This window comes from Astyanax mexicanus, chromosome 25, assembly GCF_023375975.1.
Source record: "Astyanax mexicanus isolate ESR-SI-001 chromosome 25, AstMex3_surface, whole genome shotgun sequence".
NCBI classification, from domain to species: Eukaryota; Metazoa; Chordata; class Actinopteri; order Characiformes; family Acestrorhamphidae; genus Astyanax; species Astyanax mexicanus.
This window is the reverse complement of record NC_064432.1, coordinates 20,505,684-20,532,172: the sequence shown is the minus strand read 5'-3', so window position 1 is coordinate 20,532,172 and position 26,489 is coordinate 20,505,684. Positions and strand designations below refer to the sequence as shown.

The 26,489-nt window shown below is 37.6% G+C and overlaps 1 protein-coding gene and 1 long non-coding RNA gene across 7 annotated transcripts in view; one reads left to right on the top strand and one right to left on the bottom strand.

Moving 5' to 3' along the window:
- Nucleotides 1–356: 356 nt before the first annotated feature.
- LOC111195237 (uncharacterized) lies at nucleotides 357–26,489 on the top strand. The gene is made up of 4 exons (XR_002651560.2): nucleotides 357–459; nucleotides 2,335–2,378; nucleotides 19,340–19,408; nucleotides 25,041–26,489. It is a non-coding gene; the product is annotated as an uncharacterized LOC111195237 (long non-coding RNA).
- fbxw7 (F-box and WD repeat domain containing 7) overlaps nucleotides 19,744–26,489 on the bottom strand; it is a 163,606-nt gene continuing 156,860 nt past the window's right edge. For all 6 annotated transcript variants that reach the window (XM_007230229.3, XM_022682012.2, XM_022682011.2 and 3 more), the window contains 2 exons: nucleotides 25,034–25,244; nucleotides 19,744–22,216 (listed from right to left, as the gene is read on the bottom strand). In XM_007230229.3, coding sequence (XP_007230291.3) covers nucleotides 21,948–22,216; nucleotides 25,034–25,244 — 480 coding nt within the window. In that variant the 3' untranslated portion in view covers nucleotides 19,744–21,947. The remainder of the gene's footprint in view (nucleotides 22,217–25,033; nucleotides 25,245–26,489) is intronic.

Here is a 26,489-nt window from a genome sequence, read left to right as displayed (position 1 = left end):
TAAAATATTTTAAATATATTAAAATATTTTAAATATATATAATAATAAACTTAAGTTTTCATGGTGCACTTGTGTATAAAGTGAGCTATATTTTTTATTTAATAGTATTTTGACGTTTTCATTTCAGTCAGTAAAGGGATGGGGCGCCTAAATTAGACACCATCTAAACATGCTATTTGAAATTAAAATATTCACAGCTTTTTTTGTCTCACTTGTGAATAAAATGAGCTATATTCTCACTTTTTTAAGTTCCATGTTTTTGTAGCGTTATATTTATTTGAGAGGTCGCTTTCTCCTCTCTTCATGTTTTTATTGGTCTATTTGGACTGTCAATCATGTTTTCAGCCAATCGCGTTTGACGGTTCGCTGTCGGTTTGTTGTTGTTTTTATTGGCGAACCGTCTGGAGTTTAATTAGTTTAATCAGGTGAATGGAGACTGTATCTCTATCAGCGAAAAAGGTGAATATTATCTTCAATGTTTGAAGGTTTATCGTGTTTAATGCGTGTGTTCAGAGCTGAAGTTCATATATGTGAATATAAAGGTGTTGGTTATTAATAAATAAACTGTTTTAAGGGTTTATTAAACGTTATTTTAAGCTGAAGGGAGAAGAATACAGGATTTACCTGTTGATTAGCCTCAGTTTAGACCATCGAATAGGCCACGGGTTTACTTTATTTATCTGAAATTAAGATATTTATCTAGTTATTGAGATTATTAACTATGAAAGTTGGTCTGAAACGGGGTTTAACAGCGTCCGGCGCTGAGTTTATTAACCGTTGCTAAGTTGGTAACTAGGATAACGAAGTTAGCTAGTTAGTTAGCTAGATATCTAACGCTAACTACCTAGCTTAGCTTAGCTTAGGTTAGTTTAGCTTAACTAACGAATGAGGCCAAAGTCTAAGGAACTGGTTTGACTGGGTTTAGTGGTATATATTTAACTCTATTTAATTATTTATTAGGAAAGTGAGTCTGTGAGGGTGTTTAAATAGGACCCGCTGCTGTTTTAACAGGAGGAACATAGGTAACGTTAAGCTTAGCTAAGCCAGCCAGCTAAGCTAGTTAGCTAGTTAGCTAACTAACTAAGTTAACCCATAAGAGCCCAGACCCATTTCTAAATAATTAGTGATGCCATAATCCAAATTAAATCAGATAAATTCAGGGAGCACATGACATAAAATATTATAAAAATATAATTCATGCCATAGAGGATTAAAATAGATGAAACAGACCTGTAGAAGCAAAAATACACAGGCCTGTCATTTTAATTACATGATCGACTAATCATACAATAAATGGACATGATCTTAATAATATTAGATAATTGTCATGTCGTTTGTTGTGTTTATGCTTCAATACCCGTGACTCCATACACACATGTAATGTAATGTAATGTAATATATTGTAAATTCTGGTGTAACTAACACAAACGTCACAATGACTTAATTATGCATTTAAATCATTAACTTTCTATAGCAACAACCCATATTTTGGTTATTATTACAACATTTCATACCATACATTATTTTTTATGTATTTGTTTACTTATTTATGTTAAATAAAATGTTACAAGGTCCTTGAGGCATGAAAGAATATGTAAAGATGAATTTGTTGGCTGTTTATATTCTTACTGTATTTTTTTTTTTTATTATTCATTTTTTGCCTTTGGGCAACTTTATGTACCTTACTTTTTTATGGCCATGTCATGGCCAAGTCAGTAGTTTATTGTATAAAGGATAAAGTAAAAATACAGTATTGTGTTATGTACCTATTACAAAAAGCAGGCAAAAATCTTATTGCAGACAGGCAGTAGTTTCATTGCTTGATTTGCTGAAAGATGAGCAACTGAAAAAAAAAATCTGTTACAGTGCAGAGAACATACCACTCTTGCAGTAATAATGTGGGTTTGGAACTATTCCTTTTTATTTATAATTGTAATAAGTAACAATGCAGCATGTAAAAAATATCAGAGTAAAAGTATTAAAGTCATCCAAAACATTTAGTGAAGTAAAAGAGGGGAGTAGTAAAAGTAGTTACAGATACAGCATTTTAGTACTTAAGTGAAGTAGTTCTTTTTCCTTACTATACATCTGTGGTCATAAATAAAAAGATGTATATGTGCAAGAAAATGTATATAAGTATATTTGGCTGTTTGTTGTATATTAATTATGAATTAAATGCATTCAACCTGTTTCTTTTTTAATTGAACAAAGACATGGTAATGGGTGCAGCCTGATCAAACAACTGTTCAGGTGAACATGCAGCCACAGTGACCCTGTTTAAAAAACTTCATTATTTTATTCATTTTAATATGATTTTATTATTTCTCCTTCCAGTCCCTGCGTCCAGTCCCTGCGTCCAGTCCAGCCAGCTGTTAAAGGTGAGTAAATATCAACCCATGCTACATGTATCTATTTGTTACAAGCAAATGCAGTCATGATGACTTGATTAAAACATAGGACTTAATATTAGTAGATTAGTTAGCTGATCAAAGGCTATCCTAATCTTACACTATAAGTTCAATAAGTTCTATAATCAACTTTTAAAGACTAAAGAATGTTTAAAATAATGTATTTTTTGGTACTAGAAAAGCAGACATTTTTGGTGTCATTTCCACTTTACAGTGCAGTTCTGTAGGGGGATTTACACACTCTCTCAGCTTGAGAGTTACACATTGTTTTAATGTGGTTGATTCTTATAAAAAAATGAATTGTATTGGTTTAAGAGTGTATGAACCCTGTCAAAGCAACTACAAATTGTTTTACAACAAAAAATGTGGCGGGCAGTGAGTGGCTTGGGCAGATGTATTGATATAGAATTTAATTGTTTGGTGGGACTCTGGTATGGCAGTGTTTTAAAGAATGGCTTTATAAAAAAAATTAATCTTTAAAACTTTCTTTCAACGTCATTTTAACGACATAGTGTTGGGCGGGAGGTAGCATCTCTGTCAGTCAGAAAGGAATTGCATGAGTACCCTGTCACATTTACCTTGTCATGTTTACCTCAACCTCCTTTACTAAAACAAAAAACTGACAAAAATGTAGACACATTTTTACTGGACAGCAGAGACCTACCATTCATTGTTTGTTTTCTGTGGCTTAGTTTCTATATAAAGCTTGACGATATAACTTTATTTTATTGTATCATGGTGCATCTTATTGTATTGACGATATGCGTCAGTAAGTATATTGTGGATATCATCAGTGTTTAATTAACACTGACCCAACTGCATGTTTAATATAAAAAATCCTGTTCATATGGATGATGTGCAGATAAAAAAAATATAATCACTGAACTAGAAACAAAGAGTATTTGAATAGCAGGTTTTTAGGAATCTACCACTGCTGATGCATTTTGTGTAGAGGTTGAAAAACAGAAAAATCATGAAAATGGCTTTATTTACGGTGATTTTGTTTTTACCATATCACATAGCTTTGTTAGTGTGTGAATACATATGCCACAGGTGGTGGCCTTTAAACTGTTCGCATTGATCATTTTCTCCTTATCTCCATATCGTCCAGCTCTATTTTAGTGTGTAGGCAGTATAAGGCGGTGAGCCAATTGTCATGTTCAGTCCATAGCGGTTCCTGTTGTCGTTGTCCGTTGCAAGAACATTAGATTAGACAGCTTAGTGGAACCAGAGAGGATGATCACACGTATCTGGGGACAATTAGTCATGTCTGGCATTAGGGTTTGCAGAGGCAGCCCAGCAGGTGGGGGGCTCGGTGGGGGAAGCGAGGGACAAGGACGTGTCTGAGACTTCACATGCAATCGGCCTCAAGATGACCACCGTGACACCTCTCATTCTCAGGCCATCAATCAGGCTGGCCCTGAGCGTCCGTTTCCACCGCAACGATGACGGCTCATTCTCTCGCAATTTGCCAGAGCTCAATTACAGACGCTCAAAAGTCTGCATCTTAATAGGAGTCTGGAGATGAGCGAGATAGCAACTGTGCTCTCTTTGACGAAGGGACGAGGGAAATGATGGGGGGGAAAAAAGCACCAGGAGAGCTGAATAGGTATCAGCTGAAGGACAAAGGCAAAGTACAAAGGAAATGGCAGAGTAGCGTTTTCCTCTGCGGCTCCTGATAAGACCTGGAGAACAATAAGTTTCAACCTCAGGACTCGTGCTGCGTTCCATTTACCTTGGATGTCGAATGTTGGCTCTGGGAATGACGTCACACCAAAGTTGACTGTGTTCCAGTTAAACGTTCATATATACGCTTATTTTTAGCATTGTCCCAGGTTAGCACTGCTAGCGATACTAGTTAATAACACACTACCAGTGGATAATAACCCCATGAAAACATGTCCGCTGAAAGAGGTTGGACAATACTCTGTGTACAACTGATATAATAAGACACAGATAGACAAAATGAACACTGCTTATGTGCATTAATTGGTGTTCAGTAGTAGCGTTACAGTTTACATTTTCTGCTTGGAATTGGGAAATTCCGACATTGGCGCTAAGAACACATGGACAAATGGAACGCTGCACCCACAGGCCTCAATATTATGGCACTTCATTTTGAGCTTTTGATAGTATAAATTTGAACAATTAGACAAATTTAATGTAAACATTTTAAGACGAGCATTTGTATTGTTCATTCATCATGAAGTATCCAAACAATGAAAAGAAAATCTGGCATTTTTAAAACACCTGGCATTTAGATCATGTGTTTACTGCAGAAGAAGGTAGTAGGGCTATCAAAATCTGATTTAATTTTAATCATAAACTGGTCAACCAGCAGGATTAGCATTACCACGCTGATCAACTAGCATGATCAGACTCAAATAAAACAAACAGTACTTTGTTTAAGAGCAGTTCTGGATGAGCAGCTTTTTTAACCATCTTGACCACCAAAGACAAGCCTGAACAACTTCAAACCACCTACTGGCTGAATTGTTTAAGGATATTTATCTACTAGAGAAGTTATCAGTTAAAGCAGTTAACATCTTGCATTTACAATTTAAAAGAGTAATCTTCTAGATTTTATTTCCTAGAGCAGTTAACATTAAGGCTATTAGCTATTAGAGTAGTTAACAGCTAGCTAATATCCACTGACTAGTTGATGTCTGGCTTATGTTAGCTGGAATGTTAACTATTAGTTAAGATCGTAACATCTGACTAACAGCAGTTAGAATAGTTAACATGTAGCTAACAGCAACTACAGTAGTCAACTAGTGAACCTCAGTCAGAGTAATAACATCTAATTAATGTCAGCAAGAGTATTTATCATCTACCCAACATCAGTTGAGGAAGTTAAGATCTGATTAACATCAGCTAGAGTACTTAATGTTTATCCGTGGCTTCTTAACACCTGACTAACCTGAGGTAGAGTAGTTAACATGTAGCAAATAGTAAACATTAAGCAAATGTCAATTTCAGCATAGAGGTTTTGGAATGTTGAAAGGGTAAAGGGTAAAATCAGTAAGCATAGAAAAGAAAATGATGTAAAAGTCTGACTCCCCAGCATGTTTTAATTAAACCACTAGAATGCTATTGCAAAAATTTGGAGCTGTATAGGTAAAGGGTCTTTCAGAGAATCAATGCCACCAGTTGTGACTGTACTGGATTCAGAGCAGAGTTATGAATCATAATGCAATATGCCTGTGGTGTGTGAGATTTGGTTTTCGCTCAGAGCTTGTATGAATCACCTCTCAGAGCTGGACTCTTGGTGCTGAATCATAATTTGCTTTTCATTTCCTGATAAATAGACTAGATACAGAATAGATAGGTTATATAGCTCCTGTATTTGTTTCCCTGTGTGAAGGTCTGTATGTATAAGTTGGGCAAGAACTCAGACATTGTACCAGTTAAAAACTTGCCCTATACTGTAAGCAGTAAAAAACAGTACATGCTCATTTTTATGGACTCAACTTCTTGCCATAATCCGCTCTTTTTACAGAACGCTTTTATTTAGCAGGACTGACGTAAACATGGTGTTCAGGGGTTCAGAGGGTAGATTACTTTTTATTAATTTAGAAATGTGAATTAAATCTCATAACTAACTCTCCCTATCTTACACCCCTCTTTTCACTCTCTTGTTTTCTCTTGTACCTGTTTTACCTTGTGGAAGTGCAGGGTAGTAGTGGGGGGGGGGGGGGGGTTCTAATAAAGTGATCAGTGATTGGAAGGACAAAGTAGTAGGTGTTTCTGATAAAGTGGCCGGTGAGTAGTTGTAAAAAAGGTTTTAGAAAGTGCTTGGATTTGTTCAAGGTGACCGATGAAGTATGTGTGTGTGTGTGTGTTGGCGTGTGTGTGTGTGTGTGTCGCTTTGAAACACATCTGAATGGCCGCTGACTTCACGCTCGAGCTGTTTGTAAACTCGTCAATTAAACAAACAATAATCAGGCTCACCTCCTGCACGGCAGACTTCAATGGGTTCTCAGCAGAATAATCCAATTAGCAGCAGCAATGCGCTTCATTCACAGAATCAGAATGCAGCACGCCTGCTGAGTGTGTGATGCTGCATTAGGCCGCATTCACCAGGACATTTTGGCATCCGTCAAAAACACGCTGATATGCGTTGCTGTAGCAAAGAGCTAATTACACAGTTATAAACTGATTATAGCACTTTAATGACTGAATACAGCTACCTTAGGTGCAGCTACTTTAAGCTGCTGTCCTGCATCTCCGACATGCCTTTTCAGGTGTGGTGCCAAATTTTGCCATCCTGACAGAATTTGTCTCCCCTTAGCATATATATATATATATGTGTGTGTGTGTGTCTGTGTGTGTCTGTGTGTGTGTGTGTGTGTGTGTGTGTGTGTGTGTGTGTGTGTGTGTGTGTGTGTGTGTGTATATATAAATATATATTACATTGTAGATTAATACTAAATGTATCCAATCTATGAACAAAAAGAATTATTTATTAAACAAAAAATGTTAAACAGACCAACATCTTGGCATTTTTCTCAGTCAACTTTTATTAGGTAGTCACCTGGAATTGCTTTCAGCCTTTTTTGCCCTGTTAATGTGTTTGAGAGCGTCAGTTGTAAAGGTGTGAAGAGGTAGAGTTGGTATACAGTGAATAGAACTATTTAAGTAATGTTCTAATCTATTTTATGTCAATAAGTGCTCAACTAAATAAAGAGAAAAAACTACAGTAAATTAAGTTCAGTCAATCAGAAACATTTTAAGAACTTTGGAAGTATCATCAGCTTTATTAATAAATTAAAGCCCAACCAGTCATATTTATTAAGCATTGACTGTAAATAACATATAAAATAAGTTTTATTTTACTCAGATATAAGCTATATATTATGATACATATAAACTGCTTCTTCAGTATTACAAAACCATAGAGTATGATTAATTAATCTGTTTATTTAACAATAGAACAAATCTGAAAAGATTGGGGGTAAATACCACTGTTTTCATTCATTCTTATTTCATCTCAGTAATCTTTTATTTACCTCAGTGTTTTTCAGCAGGGTTGCATAAAAAGTATTTAACGCATTATCCTTGTTGTTATTCTTATCTTTTGCTGACAGTGTTATTAAATATAAAAACCAACGTGTGCATTATTGATGTAAACATTTAATATGCTAAGTAAAGTTTGATTAGTAGAACCCATCAGTTTTGGTAAAACTGGGAGTGATATTTTAGACATATAAAATGTAAATAAATATAATTATTTGTTTTATCTTATCAAATAACAAAAAATGTCACTCACCTGCATATTTACACCATTGCTCATAATATTTCCACAACATTAAATTATAAAGTTTAGCTCTGTTGTTAAGCATAGAAATGTATTTCAGTACAGTAGAAAGGGGTCACCACCATTTCTCCAGATTCTGGTTGTAATTTATAGATGTGTTTTCTGGCAGTCTGTCTCTCTGTGTATGTCTGTTTCTGGTAAAGAGGGACTGATGGCTGATGTCAGGAGCCTTTTTACCCAGACAATTTTATACAGACAGATCGGTACCAAATTAAACCTGTCTGAGCTAGTCAACACTACCAGCAACAGATAGGGTTGTAGTGCCTCAATAAATGTTGAAGAATGTTGTGCTGGGCTCGCATATTTTAAATTCTCTCCCGATGCAGTATGTCATCTGTGAACTGTAAATTGAATATTACGCATTCAGACACACTACCCGACCTCGCATACTGCTTTTGCATACTGTTGCATACAGTGTTGGAATATGTGATTTCACAAAGGTTTTGGTGCTATTCCAGAGGAAACAAATAAGAAATGTGTACATTGTGATGAGTAGAACATTCTGTATTTGGATCATTTTAAATAACTCAATTACTTATTGGATATGCTAGAGGTATTGTTGTGAGGTCACTAAAATTTAAGATTTGGTTCTTTTTAATCTTTGCATGGATATCAGTGTAGCAGTAGGACTGTGATTTAGGCTGTGTGTAGTTTATATGTTGAACGTTGTGTATCTAGGTATCCATAATGACTTTTGTATTTGGCAGTATCTATGCTTGGGTTCTATGAGACTGTAACTAGCTTAGGAATGTTTTTTACACAGAACAAAGCAATTACTTGCCCAACTTGAGTTACATCCCATTTTTAATTCATAGTGTTTAATATGATGTCGGTATGTCTTTTCCTGCTATAAGAGCTTCAACTCTTCTTGGAAGGATTTCCACAAGGTTTAGTTTTTTTTTTTTTGTCCATTATTTTTCTATTCTTCCAGAAGCGCATCTGTTCCCATGGTTTTGGGAGCATGATGATGTTTTCCAAAATGGCTTGGTATGCAGAAGTGTTAAGAGTTCCTTTCACTGGAACTAAGGGGCTGAGCACAACTCCTGAATAACAACCTCACACCATAATCATAAACTTTACACTTGGCACAGTGCAGTCAGACAAGTATCATTCTCCTGGCAACCACCCAATGCAGACTCATCCTTCAGATTGCCAGACGATGAAGTGTGATTCGCAATTCAATATCTTCATATCTTCACTGCTGTAGAGTCCAGTAGCAGTGAGCTTTAAACCAATCCATCCATGCTTTCTATTGCGTATGGTGATGTAAGGCTTGGATGGAGCTGCTCTACCAGGAAATCCCATTCTATGAAGCTCTCTAAGCTTTACTGTTCTTGAGATAGTCTGAAGGTCACATTCATTTTGGAGGTCACCAGTGATTGAATGCAGAAAGTCGCACTTGCTGACCCTTCTCTTTCGTTTTACGTGGCCTACCATGTTGGCGATATAATGTTACTATAATGTTTATTTAATTGCTTTAAACCACCAATTATTTCTGCTGAAAAATGCAACACCACAGTGTCAAATGTAATGTCTAGTTTTGAAAACTATATGTATGCTATTTAGTGCCATTAACAACCAGTTTGCCATCATCCATTCACAGCTGTAATTAAAAGCTGATTGTACAGCTCTGCCTGTGAAATGACAGCAGCAATTAGTGACAAATTGAAGCCCCACCCCTAGCCTGTTTCATATTGGCTAATGAATGGTGTTCATGCAATAAGTATGTTAAGCAATAAGCACAGACCCATATTGAAACCTATAGAAATAGGTGTGTAATCTGTGTGGTTTGATGGACAGCAGGATGTCCTTGTGAAGGCAGCCTGTGTAAAATGGGGCAGCGAGTGTGAAAGTGACAGTACAGTATGAGCCTGCTGAGAGTGAAAGTGGCCTGAAGGCAGGCTTAAAGAACAAAGAGAAATCATATTTCATCCAAGACCTCTAATCCTCACTGCCTAAACCTCAGTCTAAAACCTCCACACACACACACTTCCACACAGTCCCTACTTACTACTTTGTGTCTGTACTATTGGTGGGTAGTATGGCCCTAAAATAAAGCCACCAATTTTTAGTGTTTTTTTTTTTTTTTTTTGCTATATAAAGAAACACCTTTTTAGAATATACTACTGTAATAAAAGTACAATAAGGAAATGCCAGTAAGGATTATATTATTTGATGTAACTCTGTAGTTTGAGAACTGTCATCAGTGCTCAGCTCATGCTCTTATTTGAAGTGTGATACATTTTCGGCAAGCTGTGCAGGTTTTAGCTTCCAAACCTGCCCACCTCCATTCCCCTAATCACATTTCCACACCCTGGGTTGCCAGGCATACAACACAACAGCACACATACTGCAGCCATAGAAGCTTGGAAGTAAACTGTTTCTAACAAAATTTGCATTAGGTTCTACACAGCCTAAAAAGCCTTGGCATTCATCTAAAAAACTCTATGATCAGAGAAGCAGTAGAATAAAAGTACATACTGATAGTGAGTTTGACAGATGTTGACATGTTAGAGCCCAGAATAACCCAGAACACGGATGCAAGTAAGCACTGAGCCTCAGCTATGGTTAGCTAGGTCATTTATCACAATCACTACCATAGTGAGGAGGGGCATTTTGAGTGCTCACATACTCCTCATCACTAGCCACTCTGTCTTCAATCTGGCAACTAGCGTAAGCTTCCCATCTGTATTATTAAGATGGCTAGATAAGTTATCCGGTCTGTGCTGGTTAATGCTGTCATGGTACAACATGACAACTTGAACTGCAGTCAGTTACAACATAGAAGCAGATGGGCTATTGAGTACTGCTTAAAATACTATGTGGAATTATTTGCAATGCAGAAATTGCACTCAGAATGGATCAAAGGACAATGCAAAGTTTGCGCTTGGTCCTTAGCATACCTTGATAACACCATATGTTTAGCCAATAGAAGACATGCTGAGGTGGGGTGTCACTAATTCCATATGAAATGACAGCAGCAGAGTTGTACAATCAGGGTTTTTTAATTCTGTTGTACTGTAGTGCAGTATCTATAGGGTCAGTTTCCCAGACAGAGATTAAGCCTAGTCTTAGACTGACTATCTGTGTATATATTACTTACTTACATACTCTCTCCCTGTCTCTCCCATAAAGTGTAATCTTAATCCGATACTTTCATTTGGCCAAATGTAATCAAATACATTATAATTTCCGTACTAAAAGGTAGTATAAAGTAGTATAAAGTTATAAGTATATTGTTAGGCCTGAACTTAATGATCCATACTAATATGGAAATATCAACTCAGCTGCTGCTTCCTTTAAAGCCACTAACTTCCAACAAAAGTGGGACTATAAAGCCTGTAAAGCCCGTCTTCAGTGAAGCATGTTCATACAACCGTACAGCTTTCAGTTCATTAAAATGAAGAGAGGAAAACGAGCAAAGCTCTTCATTAGAGGAGAAGCAAGCAGAGTCGCTTCCCAAGCTGGAGCTTCTATTAGCCTGACCTAGCTGGAGAAAAAAAGGTGAAGGTGAAAGAAAGTGTGTTAAACTGTAAAGGCGTACAGAGATGTTGAGTATTAACTCCAGGCATGAGAGTGCAAATGAGTGATTAAAGAAGCTAAAGCTAATTAACAAAATTGCAAGCTAATTAATGAATACACTAGAGGAGGCAACACAGCATCTCGCAGAACATTAGTCATCGGAAAACAAAGTGCAGATACAAATCAGCAGCCCAAATTGCTCAGATATAAGTACAGGATTAAAAAGAATCTGACAACCTTGAAAAGTGGTTTTATTAATATTAATCTGTTTCTGCACTTCTGCCCTGCAGCACATTCCAAAACTGTAATGTTGTCAGTCCTTCTCACAACACCTAAAAGGCGTTTTGTACAGACACAAATTATCCCACATGATGAAGAAAGCATGTCTTATGGTGTAAAATAAATTTTTTTATTGAACACATTCTCTATTGGGGACAGGTCAGGACTGCGGATATCTGTACCCTCTTCTTCCGCAGTAGGGCTGCAACTAATGACTATTTTAGTAGTCGACTAATCTTACGATTATTTTATGTATTGGCCTCAATTATTTTTTGTCATGCTTTATTTTTGTACCTCCTTCTGGTGAGACTCCCAAACTAATGTATGTTTTACTGCACATTGTTAAACGTTTAGGCCCATAGACCAATTGTGTAGTGCATTTTGATAGTTTGACGTAGATAAATCAACTTAAAAAATGACAAAGCATATTATAGTTAACATCACACAGGCTGGATGTTTTTTTCAGGAGATTTTAGGATACTAATATGTCTTTAATTGAGATGTAAATATTAACAGAATATACCTAAGTAGTTTCTAAAACATAATTTTAACAGAGTGGACAGAATACAGTATTTAGCCGGCTACTTTAACTAGCGTTAGTAATGTTTCTAAAGGAGTTAAACCTGTTTAAACTCACCTTATCCTGCTTTCTGCAGTCGTTTAACCACCACAGGTAATGTAGAAGTGTTTAAACTGTGCAGCAAAACCTCACTGGCCAACTCAGCACAAGGAGAGGCCTATTAGGATGCTCTATTTCTCTCTATGTGCGTGTGTTTTCCTCGCTTACTCGCTCCATCACACATTAATGACGCTTCAACATTTTTCTTTATAGTCAACGTATATTTATAGCAGCCCTATTGCATTTATATATTGTATGCAGCATGTGGTTTTGCATTGTCTTGTTGGAATGCATGAATGTAGCTGAAAAAAAAGAGAATGTCTTAAGTGCAGCGTATGTTGCTAAAAGATATCTGAAACTTTACTGTGCACAACTGAAGCTTTATGTTATATTTAAAGCAGTGTACATTTTAAGTGGTGTTTCAGAGTTCTGCACTGTAGTGCTTAATAAAGGTCTGATGAAGTGGTTCTATCAGCTGTAATTGAATGATGGTTCTTGATGCAGTGTAGTCTGGGGGATTAGGGATCACAGGTGTTCAGCTTAGGCTTGTTTCATTACCCTTTATGCACTGAAATGACCTTCCTTAATTGGTTTACTATTAAACTGTGACGGTCACAACTTTAAAACTATTGGATGAAAATAATTTTTTTACAGTAATTAATTCACAAAATTAAATAATGTTTTACACCTATTTTCAAATTGAACCTCACTCTATATAACTAAATGAAAATCACCAACTAAAAATAATCCAACTACTTTACTTTTCATTCTGAATAAATTTATAAATTTGACATTGTCAGAATGTCCCAAACTAACCCTGAAAGTCTAAAGCTATCTGACTGTGATGGTGATATGTTTTTCTATACAATATCCAGACCGCTCTGTTTAAAGCTCCTGGCCGTCTCACAAAGTTTAAGGAACACTTTTGCTGATGCGTTAATGTTTTCAACTATTTGAGCTGCTATTTACTGCTAGCTTAAGGCCTTATTTTCCCTCCGAAGCGAATAAAAGAAGCGTAACATTAGAAATGGCAGCAAAAGCACATAATCCCAGATGGAGCTGAGCCGCCTGGCAGTCTTTTTAAGGACTCGAGGAATAATGGGAGAAAACACACAGCTGCTGAAAAAGCACAGATGCGGTCGGGTGAAATTACGCAGGCAGGGATGCTGCAGAACTGTGCGTGAGAGAAACGTGACTCACTGCTCCTACTGTCCACCTGCACAACAGGCAATGGTTTGTACAGGAAATGAATACGGATACAGTGAGGGGTCGACATACAGTTAAAAAAAATAAATAAATGTACAGTTACTACAAACTAGTATGAGATCCTATACGGCCAACATGTATATCATAATGTATTTTTTATATTTGGGTCGATGGGGCATAATTACGATATTTATATTAAAGCCACTACCTAGGGGTGGGAATTTCTAGGCACCATATGGTTTGATTCTATTATGCTATAGAGGTCTGTGATGTGATTATAAAATGATTAGCAATGCATCTTCATGCATCTTTTTCTTTTTCTTTCCTCATTGAATGACTGCATGGCACCTTTAAAGTTAAGTATCTGTAAAGTTAAGTAATCTGATGCATAATAAATCCTGCTATTTAATAGGCTCTTTCCTTTTTTTTTTTGAAGTAAATAGAAATAGTTAGTTATTTTAATTAATTAAATTATTTAATATAAAAATCTAGGATTAAAGTTAAGGTAGAAACAAGAAGGTGACTATAATGTTATGGTTGAACAGTGTCTCATAAAATATATATGTATGGTTTTCACATCGTGTATTAATAAAGTATTATGCAAAGTATATAATGGAGCTATAGTGACATACATAAATCCATTCAAAGTTTGGCCCATTGAAAGTTTACTTAGACTCCATACTAGCTAACATCTGAACTTAGCCAGTTTTAACCTGTGATGCTAACAAACAGAGCGGCCAGCCTCAACAGTGCTGGGGAGGTTCAGCTCAGATGCAGCCAGTCTCAGCGTGTCTGGAGAGTGTTAGCCCTGATGTTATCTGATCTTCCTAGCTGAATTAATTGCTGCCTTTTGATAACATAATGGTGTGACTGTACTGGTTACAAAGGACAGGTTTTGTTGTTTGATATGATACTGAGCTGGAGGTTACACGCTGGAATTATACAAGTGCATCAGACGGGTTCTGAGTGATATTAAAATGTTGAAAATGTCTCGTAATGTCTCGTAAGGAGGGACAAAGTTCCCTCCTTTAGTTTGTTACTTGTGTAGAGATTTAAGGAATCTGTGTGCTAGTGTGGAAGCTCCTCTTTACTGTAGGGATGTGCGCAGGTGCAGTAGCCATAACAAGCTGAAGAAAAAAAGTACATTTTTTGTACATTATTGAGTCAAACATTTTTGCACCATTTTCATGGTGCTGCTTTTTTCTTTTTCCCCCTCAAGTTGGATGTGAGCAGTGAATTGGTGGTAACCGAGGGTCGTGAAGGATACATCAGGTGTGTCCTTCAAATCAGAACACCTAGAGTGCTGTCAACCCAGAGTTCTAAATGCTGAGCCACCGCTGCTCTGTTTCTGTTTAATGACTCTAAATCATCTCTGTGAGATCTGCCTGGTTACGGTTGTTATTCATCACTGTTTAATGCGCTCATGCTGCTGTTGTACTTTTTGAACTTCTGCTGCCACAGAAGGAATTCAGTTGCGTTGCTAGGAAACAGGCGAGCGCGAGCGCGCAGGCACGTCGCAGAGCGTGACGCAGCACTCAGTCGATGGATGAATGAAGCAGTGAGTGAATGAATGAACAGCCCTGAGACTCTAACCAGCAGCACTGCGTGCTTTCACCAGCCCTTCACAATGGACACTTTATTAGAAACACATACACTGTATGGACACAAGTATTGGGACACCTGAACATTTACTGTTTCTATTTTTAAAAACAGGGGTATTAGAATATATATATATCTATATAATTCTCTGGGGGCTATTGTTGATTATATGTACAGTATTTGATGGGCTCTAGAAAAACCCTTTTTACACTGAAAAACAAGGTGTAAGGGTACATATTAGAAATGGGATTGGGGCTTTATATGATATATTAATCCCTCCTTTCAGTGTCGTGGGCTGTAAGAACAAGTCATTTTTTGTATTGACTCTTGGCTGGTCTTGAGTACTGTGGGATTATACTGTAATTTTTTTGAGAGTTAATGTTTAGTTACTAAGCTTAAACTGTAAAGATTATTTTTTTATTTTATTTATTTCATTGTTTTTTTACTTACTATTATTATTTATTTTATTTCTTTAATTGTGTTTATTTTTTTATTCTATGTATTTATCTGTTTTATTGCTCTACATTTTAGCCTGTTTGCATATCCTTTTATTTTGAATTATTTTATTTTTAAATATTTTATATTGTTTGCTTGTTTTTATTTAATCTTAATTTTCAGTCTCTTTAATGTTGTGTATGCTCAGCTGCATTGAAAACGAGGGTCACCCTCAGTGTATTTACTGAGTGGAAATAAAGGTTGGTTGGTTTGATTTATTGGCTGATTGCATCAATGTTTTGAATCTGATCCAGTGATAGAGTTCAACATCTTCATTTTAATCTCCTCCACTCTAGACTGTAGAGCTAAATAAGGCACGGTATTCCATCTCTGTATTTTATAACTTTATTTCTGCATTCTCCAAACAAAACCTCTGGAGACTTGTGTACTTTTCGTCTGGTTATTGCTAAGTGCAGTTCCTGCTTTATTTCAGCTATCAAGTTTTGGTTTTGCTCTTCAGAATGAAGTTTACTTAAGAAAATAATATATCTTGAATTAAGTGTAATTAGGAATGAAGTGGAGTAATTAAGAAAGTAATACATTAAGAATGACATGAGTAATTGAGAAAGTTGTTGATGTGTAATTTAGAATGAAGTGTAATCAAGACACATTGATGTTGAGTACTCGAAAAAGTAATCAAGTCATCGATATACGTTTTCTCAATTAGCAAGTTGAGTTCCAGGTCCAGAAAATTATTGTAATAGCCTCAATAATGTAATAAATTCAGAATGAAGTGTAATTGAGAATGTAATATATATTTATATTAAGTTTTATTCACTTACTGTCTAAAAACGCATCCGACGCACTGGAAAAGTTCAGCATAACCCCCTGCGTTTCTTCTGGTTTTGGGGTTTATAACCCCCACCCTTTATCTCTCCGGAGTTCGGAGGGGGACACACCCCAACGTCCCCCCCCTTTCTTAGGTTTGAGGTTTGGTGACGTGGATCTCCTGACCGGTTTTGAACCAGCGACCTCCTAACCGGGGAGGCTGGGCTCTACCACTGAGCCACACAGGGTCTTCCATTGATCGCTCTTTTTTTTTGAGCATTTATCATTCGAATTCCACCTTACTTTATAAAATACTCTGAAAGATTCACTTTCCTCCAGACTCAAACCCTCGACCTTCTGAGCTTAGTGGTGCTGATTCTACCACTGAGCCACACAGGATCTTCTGTTTATCACTCTTTTTTTTTTGAGCATTTATCATTCGAATTCCACCTTACTTTATAAAATACTCTGAAAGATTCACTTTCCTCCAGACTCAAACCCTCGACCTTCTGAGCTTAGTGGTGCTGATTTTACCACTGAGCCACACAGGATCTTCCGTTTATCACTGTTTTTTTTTTGAGCATTTATCATTCGAATTCCACTTTACTCTAAAAATACTCTGAAAGATTCACTTTCCTCCAGACTCAAACCCTCGACCTTCTGAGCTTAGTGGTGCTGATTCTACCACTGAGCCACACAGGATCTTCCGTTTGTCACTCTTTTTTTTTGAGCATTTATCATTCGAATTTCACTTTACTCTAAAAATACTCTGAAAGATTCACTTTCCTCCAGACAAAAAGAATGAAAATAGATTTGAAAAGAGCTTGAAATAGTGAGAATAGTGAGAATAGTGTTTAAAATCTCAAAAAGATCCAGTTCCAGCATGTGGAAGTTTTCCTAGATCTTGTCACATGTAATAGCCTGTTAAGTTTATTCTGTGTAAGAATTAGCTTTTAGTTTTCAATATTATGCTGCATTTTCGTGAGCCTGATTTACAGGCCTAGAACTAGGCTGTTAACAAATTACACAAAGCAATGCTGCTGTGATTTCTGATACAAGTCAACCTTTATAATAATCAACTTTCAAACAACCCTGTATGTAGGCTATGTTAAATATAGTCCACTGTATAAATACAAAAGAGAAGATAAATATAAACACATTAGTGCTCAAAGGAAAACCATTTCCTGTCGTCAAACTTTAGTTCTATTGGCATGTAATGGGTTGTACCAGTGTCTGTGGATGCTTTTCCCCCATAGTTTTCTCCAGTTACTGTTCTGCAGTATTGAGCTTGCTCTGCATTAGGAGAATGCTTATTAATTTATTTTGATAGCTACATGTTCATTTTGACTTCAGTATACAAACCTACATTTCTTATCATGATGCAAATCCAGTTCATAGAAGCTAACTATTAAAGAGGTCAATGAGTAGCCTCTTTAACCTGCTGTAACATGTTATTGTCTTTATGTTTTACTCATTTACTGGTAGCTCTTCCTCCAGTGCAATTCCCCTGCTGTCTGTCCCTCACCACCACCACCACCAGGTTAAATTTCCACCTGGTTTTGAATCTCGCTCCGTGATTCAGTGTCTCAGCTTCTTCTGTACTGCTGCTGCTGCTGTTAGCAGTTAAACTGCAGCCCAATGCTGATGCTTGATGCATCATTTTGAAGGGGACTTTCTCACCCATCTTTCTCCTCATGTTTCCTGCTTGCCATATTTGTTGAAATGCATGATTTGCTCACTCTTCTTTGTTGGCTTTTATGGAATTTATGCTTAACAATGGACAAATTATTATTATTTTATTAGTGCCCCCTGCTGTAGTTAGGTGTTAGACTCTAAATTTTGGTTATTGAACATGGCTGATGGTTGGTGGTTCATTGTCAAGATAGGGGGACATTTTTTAAGTCTGCCACTACATACTGCTGTGGGACACCCTGTATATTCTGCTTTTGTTGGAGTAACTGTCTCTACTGTGCATAAAAGACCTGCACATTCTAAAGCATCTGCTTAGTTAGTAACATATTGAAAGTGGTGTTTAAAGTTCAAAGATGTACCTTGTATAGGATTCATTTACTTATTGCTCTGTATCAGTGGCGGATGCTGGTCTTTCAAGGAGGGGAAGCTCAATTTCGGCCTACATCTTAACATATGTAGTTTTATTTATACGTAAATTCTACTCTCCCTGAGATTAATTTTTTTTGTAAACAAAAAGCATTATTTTCAAGTTTTCAAAACGACGCTATGACATGAATAAACAAAAATGATCAGTAAAAAAAACATTACGCAAAATCTTTAAAGTTGGTAAAGGAAAAAAATGCAGGTAAATTTATTTCCTTTTTAATTTCCTTAAATAATACCTTTATTAATTTAAATTATTTTTAATAATAACACAATACTTACTACTGGCCCCTGTTCATTTGTGTCCTGAGATAGTTTCAAGAAGAATGGCCATCAGTACATTTTATTTGTTACAGCACTTCCAGTCAGCCAGCTCACTTTATCAAACCAGAACAGCTGAAAAGACCTGTTACTTTTCCCACCTTTTTACACCAAATTCTGAGCAGTTGATCTGCCCTGCTGTTTAACTCTTAAGTTGTTCTTCGTAAGGAAGACTATCAAATGGATTTTTACACTAAAAGATCGCCTCCGCCTCAGACAGATCATCCAATCATCATGCAGAAGCTGAGCGTCCGGGCCGGCCGAGGCCAGCCCACTGCTCCATAGACCCCCAGAGACGCTGACTGTCCGATGGGCGGGACAAAGCCCAGCGTTTATCCAATGACTCGCCTCGTTTCGCCGCGCGCTTTGCTCCGCTATTGAAGTCTGTGGACGCTCAGCGTCCGCACTGTTTAAAGCAGCACTGCGGGAATGAGTGAGAGGAAAGCCGCGGCGTTACCAGTGATAAGAAGCTGATTCTGAACTAAGTTCAGCGCGTTGTAGCGCATGTTTAATCAGTGACATGTACACACAACAGTATATATTTAATCACTTATTTTTTTACATTTTAGGGGAAGCTGAGCTTCCCTTGCAGTCTTAGAGCAATCGCCACTGCTCTGTATATAATACAAAGTTGTGTGTGACTGTTTGGGTCCCCCTGTTCTTACCTGTGATTTGTTTTATTTCCATCAGGGGAAGACGTGGCAACTCTGGCAGAAACCACATCCAAATTCAGTGCAGGAGATCCTACATGCATCACAGGTCAGTGCAGTGTTTTTTTGTTTGTTTGTTTTTTTAAAAGCTTCTATAGAGCACAGTGGAAGGTCATCAGGCATAATACTGTTTCTGTCCCATGACTGTTGGCAAGTGTATACACAATCAAATCAATGTAGATGTAGTAGCGGTGGGTGCCATATAGTATTGTTCACAATAGTGACCGTCATATTGTGGTGATTGCAGTATTCTGTGTTAAATGCAAGTTTTTTTCTTCTTCTTATTATTATTAATAATAATTCAGTCACACTTAAAACTACGAACTAGTGAGGTGGCAAAACTTAAACATTCAAGATAAAATAAAATAAATATTTACTCTTCAGTACAATAAACCATAGAAGCTTTATTGGGCACATATGACACTTTCACACAGTGACAAACAAAGACAATCAAAAAGCTTGAAATGAAAAAAACAAACCAAACCAAAAACAAAATATAGGAAAGAAATTAAACCCCACATTTTTATTGCACTTAAGTTATAAGAAAATAAAATTTCTAAGTGAATCAAACAAATAGACAAATCCCTTTAAGGTTTATTTTTTGTTTGTCTGTCTGTCAACACCAGGCAGTTTTATATGAGGACTGAGGAAGGGACAAAAAAAATCCAACATCTGATTTCTCAAACCAGATCATAAATTAAAAAAAAACAAACCAAAAAAAAACAGGAGAAGAACGTTTTTCTTTTTTTAAGTTGTAATATACAGTGTTTAACCACTTTCACAGTTCAGCTTGAGTTGTGTGTGTAGGAGAATGAGACGGATCATTTTGGCGTTCCGTGTTTTTTTTTTTTTTTTTAATCTAATGCAGACAGCAGAAGCATCTCTGGTGATCAGGTGGCACGTCCCGCTCGCATCTCTGTTCCGTCAGCAAACGCTTTCAGCACTCGTCTGGCTGAAATATTTGATGTGGATAAATGGTGCTAATACAATAATAAAAATCCTTCAAATTAAACATTTGCTCACAGAACAGGCTTTGATTAGCTTTTGTCTCAAGGAACTTACTTACTCACCTTTCACACACACACACACGCTCTCACACAAAACAGACATTCATGCAATCGCGGTAGGAAACACTCGTAGGTGAAATTATTTTGGGTTTTGAATTTTCCGTCTCTTCTAACATTCTCCCTCTTTACAGCCTCGTGGAGGCACATTTGGCTCAAGTTTCAGTGGCAAAAAAACGAAACAAAACTTAAAAAAAAAAAAAAAAAAAAAAAAAAAAGAAGTTTGTTGTTTACATATCTTGCTTTTGTTTGTATGTATGTCTGTGTCATTTTTTCCTTTTATCTTAGAAGTCCAAACTCTAGAAGTAAAATTTCTTTTTAGCATCTCTAGTCTGGGACTAAAACGTCACAGCCAGCGAAAAACAAAAGAAAAAGTTCCACCTCATTTTTTTCCTTGTGACTAGCAGCATTAAGTTCAGTTTGGCCACTGGGTGGGGTTGGAGGGTGCGAGGGGGGAGGTGTGGGGCGGCATAAACAATATGTTAACAAAATAAAATCCCCGTCTCCCATAAAGCACCAGTACTGAAGGAGAGCCAACGTAACGTGAGCAGCCTGGTTTGACACATGAGGACAGCAGGGCACATCCAGAAAGGTGGGAAGAAAATTACACTGCAAAAAAAAGGGGGGTGTTGGGGGGAACTAGATTGGGTTTAGACAACAGCAGAGGGAGGGGGAGGGGGTAAAAAAAAAAACTTAGCTTAATACTGAAACTTGTTGCTAGTGGCAACAGGAGATGTGAACAGTGAGTGAAAAAAGTGTGTGGGGGTATTTTTTTTTTTTTTAATTCACAGTTGTGTTGAAAAACAAGCAAAAAAAAAAACTCAACCAAAAAACAAATGTGGGGACAAATATACCAAAATAACAACGCAGTGTGTGCTCCTGCTTATCGAGGATAAATAAAATTGGCTTAGTTCATTTCCAACGTTTTTCCAATCCTCACATTTATAAATTTCAATAGTCAGTTCCACTTCTCCTCCCGCTTAAAACTGTAACTTTTTCGCCACTCAGTTCGACGAGGCTCTAATCTCTCACCATGCATACAGTGTCGACTTGTTCGTTCAAAACTTTTAAAAATAAAAACGGGGGGAAAAAAAAGAAGGACAAAAGAAAAGCTATGTGTTTGTACATCAGGGCGTTGAGTGCGTCGGTCAGGCTTGAGCTTCAAGTCTCTGTGCAAGGCTGCTGCAGCTCTGCCCCCTTTTTTCTCCTCCCTCCCAGCATCCTCCTTCCTGGCCTGTGCCCATCCTTTCCCAGAATGCTGTGAGGCCCCACCCCACTTCCATACCTCTCGCTCAGTGGAGATCACGGCCAAAGGAGCGTCTCACGAGCGACGGCACGGCAGGTGGAAGAGGACGAGGAGGATGAAAGAGTGAGCGAGAGTGAGTGATGGGTCCTGTCGTAGAGCTGCTGGAGGAAACCCAGTTCAGGTTTCCTCTCCCCTCCCATCAGTTTATGTTTAGATCCCCCCCCGACTCTCCGCAGCACAGCAACGACAACGGCGATCTGCATCTCTCTCCTGTCGGCTCACTTCATGTCCACGTCAAAGTCCAGCACCAGCAGCTTGGTCTCCTCTGTGCCGTTCCGGCTGCCCACTGCGCACACCAGCTTCGTGTTGGAGGCTCGGATCCTCCAGACCACACCGCCACTCCCGCCGCTCTCCAGTGTTACCAGGTTCCGGATGAACTCGCCCGTCCGCAGGTCCCACAGCTTCACCGTACCATCGTCAGAACTAGTAATCACAAAGTTCTTGTTGAACTGCAGACATGTCACTGCGCTCTGGTGCTTATGGGGACCTGCAGAAAAAGATAGACTTCTTTAATTTAAAAAGCAAATGTGTTATCCCAAAGATATTTAGAAACTATTAGCTTTCTTTTTTGTAACATTTTAAATTATTGTAATGCTTTGAAGAGGGATAGCGTGATAAAGAAAGGAAAATCACATCACTTATAGGAGGGATGGCTGATCAGACTACACACAACTGCTTTTCACTGTGTGTGTGTGTGTGTGTGTGAGTGTAATGAACAGAAAAAAAACATGTAGCTATGGTTACGAAAAACACTGGCCTCGGTTCTGTGCCCTTGAGGTACAGAATCAAAATGGTCTTAGAGAGAGTGAGCAAGAGAGGAGAGAGAGAGAAGAAGGAAGGACAGAAACACTAGCAATGAAGAGAAGAAAAATAAGAGGAGGAAGCAATGAAGAGAGAAAGAGAGGAGGAGTAAAAGAGAAAAAAGGAACAGAAACAACTGAAGATTAAAGGAAATGAGAGAGAGAAGAGGCGGAGGAGTGTGAATATTTGTGCTTGCTACTGCAGAGAGTAAAGTGGGTGTGGCCTGCAGTAAAACTACCAGTGTACACCGATTAAAGCATAACATTGATTCCCTCTTTGTTTCTACAATCATTTTCTATTTTTTAGTTCCACTAATCAAATTGGACACTTTGTGATTGTATAATTACAGACTGTATCTGTTTCTCTGCATACTATATTATCCTTCTTTTACCCTGTTCTTCAATAGTAAGGAGCCCACAGGAGAGAGAGAGAGAGAGAGAGAGAGAGAGAGACCACCACAGAGCAGGTATTACCTGGGTTGTGGGTCATTCTTAGCACTACAGTAACACTGATTAGCAGGGTGAGGGTGGTGGTGGTGTTAGTGTGTTTTGTGCTGGTTTGAGTGGATCAGACTGCAGTACTGCTAGTCCACCAACAGCCTCCTGTAGACACTAATAAAGGCCTAAAGCAACACAAACTGTGCAGGAACTGATCAGCTACTGTCTCTGACTTTACAGCTACAAGCTACAGCTACAGCAGCCAGTTAGGAATGTCTAATAGAGTAAACAGTAAATTAACTGTTTACAAACTCCAACAGCACTGCTGTGTCTAATCCACTCACACCAGAACAATACATACTACTAACACACAATGTCAGTGTCACTGCAGTGCTGAGAATGACCCACTATACAAATAATAGCTGCTCTGTGGTGGTCTCTCTTACAGTGTGAAAGGAGGATAATAAAGTATACAGAGAAACAGATACAGGACTACAGTCTGTAATGGTAGAACTACAAAGTATGATCAATGGACCCTAAGGTTTAAATGTGTTGTTTCCAATGTATTTCCTTTACTATACCTGTCAGCAAGCAAAGGCACACACGCACACACAAATTAAATAGAGAATGGCTGTATGCAAATAAGATCACTGAATATTTAAATGAGGATCTGCTGCTTCTTCAGTTTTAGATTAAAGTGAACATTTACATTGCAGAGCAGCACACCCTCCTAATAAACCATTACAGCATTAGAGAATCCTGTGTGCGAGAGGAGAGCTTCGCATTTCACCCCCCCCCCCCCCCCCTCCCACTGATTTTCAAGATGACGCACCAACACACACTTAGCACACAAAAGACTGGGGAGCCCCCCCTTACACCTGGTCTCTGGCTCAGTCGTTGCCTTTACGCAGCCCATGTGCTCTGTCCATCACCCCTGCAAGGTCTTACAAAGGGTAAGTGCTAATTGTGATACAAAACACTCTATAATAAATAAAAAGACTAATACAGTAATTAAAACAAATAATTAATAATCCTATGACTTATTAAATAAACAAATTCATTTATTAAAATAATGTAATATATGATTAACTCTATGTACTAAATATTAAATATGAGTGGGACAAGTAAATTGTAATTTCAGAAACTACTCCAGTTTTTAAAAAGCATCTTTATTCACTTTATTCACTAAAAAATTCACTATGATTATGGGGAACAAATAGCTTTGAAATAATGCAGTTGCACTAAGTCATGAAATTAGATAATTTAATAATTAATAAAATCTACCATTTTACTTTATTCAATCCATAGTAATTAGATTTGTAGTGAAATTCGTTTAAGTGTAATTTAGGAATTTATTTGATTTACCAAATATATTACATTTCAGAATAAGATCTGATGGAAATTTAAGAATACACGTCTGTGTTTGTGTGTGTAAATATGTATGTGTGTATCTCTACTATTGTCAGTGGAAGTGGGTTAAATAAAGGTGAAAGGATGAAATGCCCACTGAACCAAATACATGACCTACAAATGGGTCATAACAGGGGTTCAAACCCCCCAACCCCCCTTTCGTTTCCTCTGGGGCTCCTTTACCCATCCTCCCTCCCATCCCCCTCTCTACTCGTCCTGCCCGCTCTGTCGTTCAGTGCCGCTCGTTAGTTCAGAACCCTTTGTTCATACAGTAGTGGATGTGTGTGATCTACACCCCAGACGCACTGACACAACCCTTACACCATCAAAGGTCGAGACATGCTACGAAAGACAACACTGATGAAAAATGCTGGAACACACACACACGCACTATATTTGGTTTGTATATTGTCAAATGAAAAGCATGCATCTCAATTTTTTTTTCATTTACACTGTATAAATCCTGTAGCTATTATTTTCTGGATTAACAGAGCAATAGAAATACTTTTTACTTTGACTTCCATTTAAAAGTTAAGAATTGTTTTACCTTCTTCTGTAAAATCTCAATTGGAGATACAAGTTTTTCATTGGACAGTTTTGCTAAGTTACTGTTGTTTCCAAAATAAACTGGTTGTGCTAAAGATTTTGTTTCTTACCTTGTAGGGTCTGCAGGCACTGGCCCGTCTTAATGTCCCAGATTTTGACGGTGGAGTCTGCGTTCCCCGAGACCAGGATGTTGTCCTTCAGCTCCATCCCGCTGGTCAGAGACTGGTGACCTGTGAGGGTGTGAATGCAGTTCCCCGTCTCCACGTCCCACACACGGATCGACGTGTCCAGAGACCCGCTCACCACGTGGATGCCGTCAAACTACAGAGAACAGTAGCATTAACAATCACGTTCAATACATACAACTTAGAGATCATGTCAAAATGCAACCAGAGGACTGGTTAGGGCTTCATAAAAATTTGATTCACAAAAACATTCTCTGTTCTACTATGAGTCAGAATACTCCAACACTGGCTGTAAGAAAAGGATGAAATTACCATGAACAAAAACACACCAAATACTGAGGGCAAAACACAACAAAGGCCAAGTGTGTATGAGAATAATTCTTAATAATTCTTTAATTGCTGTGTATTTATCGTGTCCACACAGTCTAGTTTCCTTGGACACTCTAAAATAATAACAACCTTATTTACTCCACTGCAGCGTAACTAAGGTTGTTATTCCAAAAAAAACGTGCAATAAAAACTCATTATCGAACACACATTTACAGCGAGGTCTTGTGTTGGAGTGTTCTGTGTTGTGAAAGGGCCTAATGAACTAACTTTCACTGTGGAGTTTAATTATAATTGATTACAGCTTTAACTAAACATGTGAATTAAAAGACCAACACAGTTTAACAGCACTGATCTAATAAGAGCAATCAAACAGCGGGGCTGTCTATGAAAATAATTCTTATTTAAAATGTTAATGTATATTTGGACTTACCTGTGAGGTACTGGACTGAGTTTAAAGTGTTGTTGTATGTATTAAGACTTGCATGGTCTAATCTTTAGCTATATATTAGTAGGCAGATGCACCAGCTGAGTGCAAGTCTGATCGCCGCCTAGTTTGCCCATTGCACTCCTAATTTTGCACACTGCTAGTTTTAAACTAAAAGTACGGGTTAGGATGGTTTTACCTCCCACTGTACAATCTAACTTACATTTATAGCTAGTGTAACTGTAATTGTCTGCTCTGTTATCACTTATCTATTTAGTCACTGTGTTCACCAAATCAGTTGTTTATAGCTGTGCCAAGGTCCCTGCTAAGTTTAAGGGTGCTCGGGGCAGGCTTTCACTTTTTCTTTGTGTTAAAAACATTTAAGACAAACTTGAAGACTTATTTATTTGCCTTGGCGTTCGAATTTTCTCAGAGATGTTGTATTGCTCGTCTTGTATGCTATGTCTACCTTTTTATTCATTTTATTAGTCATATTTACTGACCAGTAGCTTAGACAAGGGTTAATTTAGAATTCAAATAATTTTAAATGTCTAGTTTAGTTTTTTATTGTACTTTGTTTGACACTTGGTGTCTTTAAAAAGTGCTTTATAAATGAAGCTGAATCGA